Source organism: Sinocyclocheilus anshuiensis, unplaced genomic scaffold (genome assembly GCF_001515605.1).
Source record: "Sinocyclocheilus anshuiensis isolate Anshui unplaced genomic scaffold, SAMN03320099.WGS_v1.1 scaffold2512, whole genome shotgun sequence".
Classification (NCBI taxonomy): domain Eukaryota; kingdom Metazoa; phylum Chordata; class Actinopteri; order Cypriniformes; family Cyprinidae; genus Sinocyclocheilus; species Sinocyclocheilus anshuiensis.
In genome coordinates, this window is record NW_015541014.1 from 213,657 (window position 1) to 221,833 (window position 8,177).

Sequence of the window (8,177 nt, forward strand, 5' to 3'; positions counted from 1 at the left end):
CTGGCAATACTTTTGGCTTCTTTGTCTTTATTTCTCAGAAGTTTATAAAGGTGAGATCTTCTGTCATTTGATTAAGATGTGGTTGATTGCAAGTACATTAGACATAATGATAAAAAAAAAGCATATAAAATTTTTAATCAAAATGATCACATCTCCTGAATACACACTTTGTACTTTCTCTGATTGTTGCTTGGGCTTAGATGAATCAGGTCTTTAAAAATATGACACTGACTATGTCTGGATTGGTGCATAGACTGGTTTTAAACTGCAGATTAGATGACACCTTAAATGATGGCTTGTCAGAAAAATGACCCAGTTTGCCATTATGCTCATCATTGAGATCCTCTTCCTCCCTATTTCTATCATCTCTTACTCATCTTCTGACAGAAGTCTTCACTGGAGAAAGGATCTGAGATAAGGAACAAAGACTTAATGTCTTTCATAAACTTTGGGTCACGCCACAAAATCCCTGTAAAGATATTCAAAAATCCAGTCATTTAATTTTTTTATTTATTTTTTGTATTTTCATGCTTTGTGGTGGATAGAGTAACATTTGTCAGTATATTTAATACATAAGTGCAGGATAAAATTATTTTTAATCTTCATGTTACATTCTTTCCAAATAGCCCACCAGATTAAAAAATATATTGTTATTATAAATATATTGCAAAATAAATCAAATAAATGCTGTTCTTTTGAACTTTGTATTCAAAGAGTCCTGAGGAAAAAAATGTATCACAGGTTTAACAAAAGCATTAAGCAGCAAAAACAGTTTTCAACATTGATAATAAGAATACACATTTATTGAGCACCAAATCAGCATATTGACCTGAATGAAACATTTCTGCAATCTTTGGCCATGAAGCCATTTTATTACAACGACACCTGTAGAGGAAACCAGTTTCTTCCATTTATGGACTTCTACAGTCTCTGGGCTTTATCAGATGTCTTGATTAGTTAAATGCACGTCATGTACAGTGTGAGGAGCACACTTTGATATAGCTACAGCCAGTGTCTGTGTTATGCGGAAGGTCCTCAAACTCCCACAGGATTGCCATCTTGTTGATTAGACAAGTGACTCGTGGAGCTGCTTATCCAATAGTTGAACTTTCTTTTCTTATTATGTCAGATCAGTCTGTTCGGTAATAGTTCGCTGAAATCATTATCAAGATGTGCATGTTCAAGGTTTACAAGTGCGTGCTTGTTCATTTTTAAATGCAAATAAATTCATAATTAAATCGTTTTTAAAGTTAAGATATAAAATATATAAAACAGTCAAACTTATATAAAAAAAATGGTATACCTATTAAATGATCACTGCACAGAGTCTATATGTTTGAATTGATCACAGAAAATTATAATGTAGAAAAATATAAAGTGGAAGCTCATAATCTTAGACACCAAGGTTACTGGTAGTTAACTGAATTAGTTCTGTACCGTTTCCTAGCAACAGTGGGACAACTAGCAAGAGAGAGAAAAAACCGCTTGTGAGAGAGGAGGGCAGTGACAGAGGTGCAGGTGTCAGCCACAAGTAAGACTTTCAACTTTAGTGCATTTTTTATAATTAAAGACCAATTATTTTTTATATTTTTTATGTTATACAGTCAATACAGTATTATACAGTTGTTTTTTTCTGGTTAGTTTTGTGTTACTGCTTTTGAAATAAATGCTGATGTTTTTGTTTTCTTCTAATTACCAATTATTTTAAAGAAAATACAATGTTTTAAATGATTTAGAATGGTTTTAGAGCAGTTAATGAATATCATTGTGAATTACTTGTGTTACATTTATTTGGTTATAAATAAGTAGTCTGAAATGTTATCACAATGTTATCTGGCACTGCCAGTTTGCACTTTGTTTAGTGGAGTGATATTTATAGTTAATTGCTTTTGCGTGAAGATACAGATTTAGTTTGGTAACTGTTTATTGCACACTAAAAATAGTTAATTGCTTTTGTTCACTGTCCTTCTTGTACAAAGCCAATATGCAGTTCATCTGCAGCAGCCCCTCATAGATAATGTAAGAAGTAATGTGAGAGGATACCTACAGAAAAGACACAGGAGAACACACAAACACATGCACCATATCAGATGACTTTGCATGCAATGTTACAATTACAATTCTACTGCAATGCAATGGTTTAATATCCATTTTTCTAAATTAGCGTACAAAAGATATAAGTTCACCCAGACTGCGGAAACCTTAGACAACATTGGTATTCTTTTTCAAAGATGTATAAATTATATTACACTCTCTTAGACTGAATGATCTTCATGCCATTACAATTGGACACATTATTATTATTATTATTTATTTATTTTTAGCTACACACAGAGAAAACGTTGATGATTTGCCAAATAGAGTGACTGTCATTATTTCATATAGTCTCCTGCTTGGCATGTCTTGCTGGCATCTATATTTCTACCTTGTCCCTCCTCTCTTTTATACCGTTGTCTCTCAAACAGAACCGATTAGGACTAGTGCTGTAAAATAGCATTAAATAAAGTAGGTCCTGTCTCAGATTGTACCTGAATGGGAAATATTGTACTAAATTACACAAGGGGAAATTTTGCTGCTAAACTTTTTCTTTAGATTGTTGTATATTGCCATTTATCCCACTTATAGTGTGCAATTATTTTTTTCAAATCTAAGAGCAACTGCATTATGTTTATCATGCATCTTATGCACTTCTATCAAACGGTATATTCACAGCATGAATCTTCATGTACTCTGATAATAACCTAATTTTCTTTACTTGCAGTATCTCTTCCTCCCACTACACATGCACATTTTGGACTCAACTGCTTTAAACCTCATCATGAATTAAGTATTGGAGCGTTGTGCTGATGTGTAGCCTGATGTCACACTGGGCCTGAAGGGGCCTGAAGAGCTGAGATAGAAGGCTGCAGAGTGAAAATACAAGTGAGCAAAGGAGAGCAAGTGCACTTCTCAGTTTTGTGATGACATTTTTTCCCCTTTTTAGTCTGTCATTTGCCTCCAACATATATGCTGTCCTCCTTCGTTCACTGCCTGCCTCCCTGAATTTGAAATGCTAATAATCTCCTCTGTGCAAGAAATATTCTGACTCCCTTTCTTCTATCTGTCTCTCCCTCTCCTTTGCTCACATTTGTCTGTCAGCCACAATTTCTCTGTGTTTTCCAGTAGCCTTTCTCTAGCCAGTCCTTGGTTCCCTCAATTCATCAGTTCTGTCAGAGTTTCTCGGCTTTCCATCTGTCGGTCAACGTCAAAGTTTTGTTTGTCACATGCACATCAGTACAGTGGGAAAGAAATACTTTCTTTGCAACTCTTAAATAGGCAAAGTAATACAAGATAACTGATAATAATAATACTAATAAAAGGCAAATAAATAATCAGTAGCACAATAATAATAAACAATGTTCCATATATAGTTGATACATCAGTAATACAAAGGCAGTCAGAAAAGACAAACAAAATGTGCATCGTTTGTTCTCTGGTCTTGTTTCACTGTTTGCCCTCTCAAATGTGCTCAGCAACTGTTCCGCAAGACAGCGAACCATATCAAATTCCAGAAGTAAGCCGCTTAAGGTTTCCTACTTTCAGTCAGTACAACAGCCTGAAACAATGGGTTGAGTGTTATGTTGTTATCTTCAAGAAACATCTTAGCTATGGCAATAAAAAAGGTAAGATGAAACAACTTTTTCAAAATTTCACCTACAAGGCATTTTGTTTATTTGATTTACTTCTTTAAATGTTTTAATATTTCTGAAGATACAATCCAGAACATGATATTTTGATGTAATAACTGGTGTTAACAATCATAAGTTTAATTGCATAACATTGTTACAAAAATTGCCCCTGCACTACTGTCACCTTAATACTCATTTTTAAAATATATTGTACATTATTGTTATATTATATATAATTATATGTTATGCTAATTATAATACATGAATTTATTCTGTATTACAATTATTTAATTGTTGTATTTATTATTTATTTTTACTGTGGTATCTTTATGTTGTCATGGCTGCTGTTGTCACGACTGTAAAGAGAGTATTGATGATGCACGACTGCTTGACCTGAAAAGCGCTTTGAGGTGTTTTATTCACATAAGTCACATACGCAGGTCTTTGCATTTTATTTTTCACTTTGAGACTCAAATATGACAAGAATATTTAATACTGTATGAATTAGTAATAGTGGTGCCACATACTGTAAAGGTCCGTTTCAAAAGAGGGCTGTAGACATGTTTCATGAAATGTTTATTATGTGCACACTGATTTCAGGCAGGATTTCTTATCTACTTTTTCACTTTAAAAAATCCTTTAGAATTTTCGGCTAATTTGAGTGCTTGTAAAGTTGCTGTGAAACCTATTTGACAGTAACATTGATAAAATGAGAGTGTCGCGAAATTAAAACTTTCACCTAAGAGAGGATTTTCTGATGAGTTTTCAAAACCTGTTTGTTTTGTGCTTTAATGTCTTCTTTAACTTTAATGTTTAATGATATTACACATTTCAATTATATTAGAATTAAATGAATGTTTTTTATTTGTCTTAATGCCATAATATTAAATACAAATTAGTGCAATGAAGGCAATGAAGATCATTTTACTAATGGCCTCAGTTTTATTCCATCTTTCTCTGTACCTCTCCTAACAGGTCCAAAATAGGCCTCCACAAATAAGCCTCTACAAATTCTCTGCAAACATGTCTGCTGGATCTCCAGTGAGCAACAAAACTTCCCCTAGCACATCTCCACAGCCCCCTCTAAGCCCAACGGCACAGTCAGACATAGAAGGTCATGAGGGCCCAAAGCCTACTCCTGTAGCCTCTTTGCTTTCCTTACCATGTTGGGCTACCCAGGCACTATGTGATTTAGCAAGATGTGAAACAGACCTCAGACGACTGAGGGAGCAACATGTGACTGAAGCGCAGACAGTAGGTCGAGGTGTGGAGCGTGCACTGCTTGGAGCACAAAGGGAGGAACGTCGTCTACTGGAAAGGGTAGAACAGGATCACCGGGACCTACAGCTCAGACTGGAACAGGTGCAGAGGGACAATGGAGCAGCCATAAGGGTTGGACAAAGATTGATTGACCAGCGATTATATAAAGTCATTAAACTTCGAGAGCTAATAAAGAAATGTGGTGGTGATGGTAATAAAGATCGAGAGTGGGATCTGAAGCGGGACCAGCTTCTTAAGGGTGTTGCAGAACTAGTCCAACCTTGGGAAGTCTCGCTTACACTCAATCGTGTATCTTTTAAACCAAGTGCCCAACCAAATGCTGTAACTTTTGGTGAAATCAAAATACAAGACCACAATGTCCATTTTCCTGTTGGAGGCTGTGGGCAGCAGGGGCAAATGTGTTCCCTCCATGCCAATGAAGCACACGGTGTGGCTAATGTCAGTGGAGAGGGCCAGAGCACACCTGATGGAACAAGTTCTGGACAAAACCAAGTCCTATCTCCAGGGCCTAATCCAAGGCACTCATCCATTAGTAGTGGGAACTTGAGGGTTGTCCGGAAGCTCCGTTTGTCAGCCCGAAGTGATGAAGAATCAGGGGAAGAGGTGAAACGTCAGTCACCACAACTGCGTCACAGATCCCATAAACAAGTCCCATGTGAACGTGATTCATCACAGGAGGATGAGTGTGAATCTCCTTCATCTGAATGCAAAGGAGATGAGCTCTTTTTGGCTGTACCATCACTTAGTCATGGTGAGCCAGAGGGTGAGGATTTTGCCCGAATACAAAATGGACCAATCACACAGTTTGCTTCACAGAGAGCAAGAAGGCAACGAGAACTCTCTCCATCTCCAGAACAAAGTCATCAAGAACAAGGTGACTGGTTCTTGCATCAGTTTGACCATAAATATCATGCAAGAAGGACTGGATCTCCATCACGACAGAGCCCCAGAGAGATCATCTCTAGTCAAGGCAGCAACAACCACTTCCTTCGTGGCAGGTCTTGTTCTCAATTAAGTGCATCCTCAGATGACCACCCACAAAACCGTGCACCATCCCCTGCAGACAGTGTAGATTCTGGGTACACTTTCATTGTCAGCTCCCCCAGAGATTTTACCAATTCCCTGCGTCCTACTGCTCGCCTCTCCAGATCGGCTGCTGACCTTTCCTACTGCAACAGACCCCTCAGTGAAACCAGAACACACCAATCAAGCATATGGAGTGTAACTAAGAGTCATATGTCCTCACTCTCAAGCCCCACCTTCCAAAAACGAAATGAGGTATCACGGACTAAATCCCGTCCCAGTCATGGTAACTTCTCTCAAAAGAACACCCAACAACATGCTTCTTGTTCCAGTAGAGTGTCTCGTTCACTCTCTATGTCTGTTATCGATAACTCATCTCAGAAAAGACTGAACCACTTTACATCAGGACGTCAGAATTCTTTAAATGAGAACAGATTGCGTGGAGAGAGGAGTGAGCCAGCACTTCTAGAGTTAGAGGAGGATGCTGAATCATTAGCACCAGAGCAGGTGCGTCTTGTCCGGCAGTTTGGTAAACAAGGCTCAGGACGTGCTGATTTCACTCTGCCCAGTGGTGTCCACGCAACACCGCAAGGTCAGCTGTTCCTTGTGGATTGTGGGAATGCTCGTGTCCAGGTAACTGATGCCCATGGCAATATCCTACAACAAGTGACTTCTCCAAGTAATGACTTGGGAGGCTCCTCACGACGTTGCCGCAATTACTTTGATGTGGCTGTTAATGCCAAGGGTCTGATTGCTCTGAGCTGTGCAGCTGAAAGGGCTCTCCTGATCCTTAGTCGGCATGGGCGTCTCCTACAAACATTTGGAGGGGGACCCTACATTGCAGGAGTACCTCGAGATGAGTTGGAAGCGCCGAGGGGAGTGACAGTCACCCAAAGAGATGAATTCCTAGTTGCAGATCTACGAAAGGGTACTCTTACAGCACTAAAACTTGAACCTAAAACCGGCTCCAGATTGGAACGCACTGTGGTGACCGGTTTCCACAGGCCTTACCTGGTCGCAGCATGCCTGCACTCTGGTTTGATCGCAGTGTCTGAGCGAGGCAGTGAAATGGGGCAGGAGCCTTGTGTGAAGATTTTAGGACCTGGATGGGACACCCTACGAATCCTGGGTGTTTGTTCTAGCTTAGGGCCCATACTCTCCTGTCCTTGGGGCCTCTGCATTGATAAGGATGGGTCTGTTTTGATGGCAGACTGGGGAGAAAAACATCGGGTGCTTCTATATCCTTCTGAAGGGGCAGGACGAGTTATTGTGTCTGATGGACTTAGCAGCCCTCGTGGACTGGCACTTTTACCTAATGATCTCCTAGTTGTGTCAGACAGCATGCACCACTGCATTAAGATTTATCAGTACAAATGAAGAGTTGCCACATAGCTCAAAATTTAAAAGAAAAGAAAAATGTCACATAATGAGATGATTATTTAGCAATATATATATTTAATTTACTATTTGCTGCCAGTGCAACATCATATTGCATGATATATAGCAACGGTTGACAACCTGCAATAAGCAAGAAGAGTAGTAGAGATGAGTATTATATGTATTTAGTTGTTTATTTAAAAAAACATTGAAATCCCTCTAATATACATGCCAAATAACCGCTTAATGTAATCCTCAGTCACAGTCTTATAGTTACCCATCAGTATGCATACTTTTACTTGTGCAACCCACTGATAGCAACGTACAGACCAGTTTGGGATGTAATCCAAGTATTAGTACAAGTAATATTTTGTGGGATATTTTATTGGGGTGGAGGTGATATATGTAGGTGTGTGTGTGTGTGTATACATATAACTTCACAAAACACTTCACATAGTCACAAAAGAGTTTGGAAAAATTGTATTTACTTTTTCATAGACAAGTCAGACTGAATGCAGTAGACTAACCTAGGAGTTTGTGTGTTGTGCTTTGAAATTTGTTTTGAATTCCTGGTGATTTTTTCTTTCTACTGCACTCTTTTGTCTTGCACTATATGCTATTGATACTGAAGAACATTGCTAGCAGGAGGCAGTAATGATACATGAACATGTTAATGCGTTTCTTTAAAGGCTTTGGAAAGGAACTTTCATCAGTGAACTCAATGAAATTATTATTATTTTTACATTCATAAAACCAGTGCATAGAATGGACAAGACTCCTGCTCAATGAAAAAAATCTTCAAGGATGAGTTAATGTACTGTATATATA

At 38.3% G+C, this 8,177-nt stretch overlaps 1 protein-coding gene across 1 annotated transcript; it reads left to right on the plus strand.

Annotated features, from left to right (window-relative positions):
- The first annotated feature begins 3,647 nt into the window (after positions 1-3,647).
- LOC107690492 (uncharacterized) lies at positions 3,648-7,349 on the plus strand. The gene is made up of 2 exons (XM_016488850.1): positions 3,648-3,662; positions 4,644-7,349. Exons 1-2 carry the CDS (start codon positions 3,648-3,650, stop codon positions 7,347-7,349), a joined length of 2,721 nt encoding a protein of 906 aa, XP_016344336.1.
- The last annotated feature ends 828 nt before the right edge of the window (positions 7,350-8,177 follow it).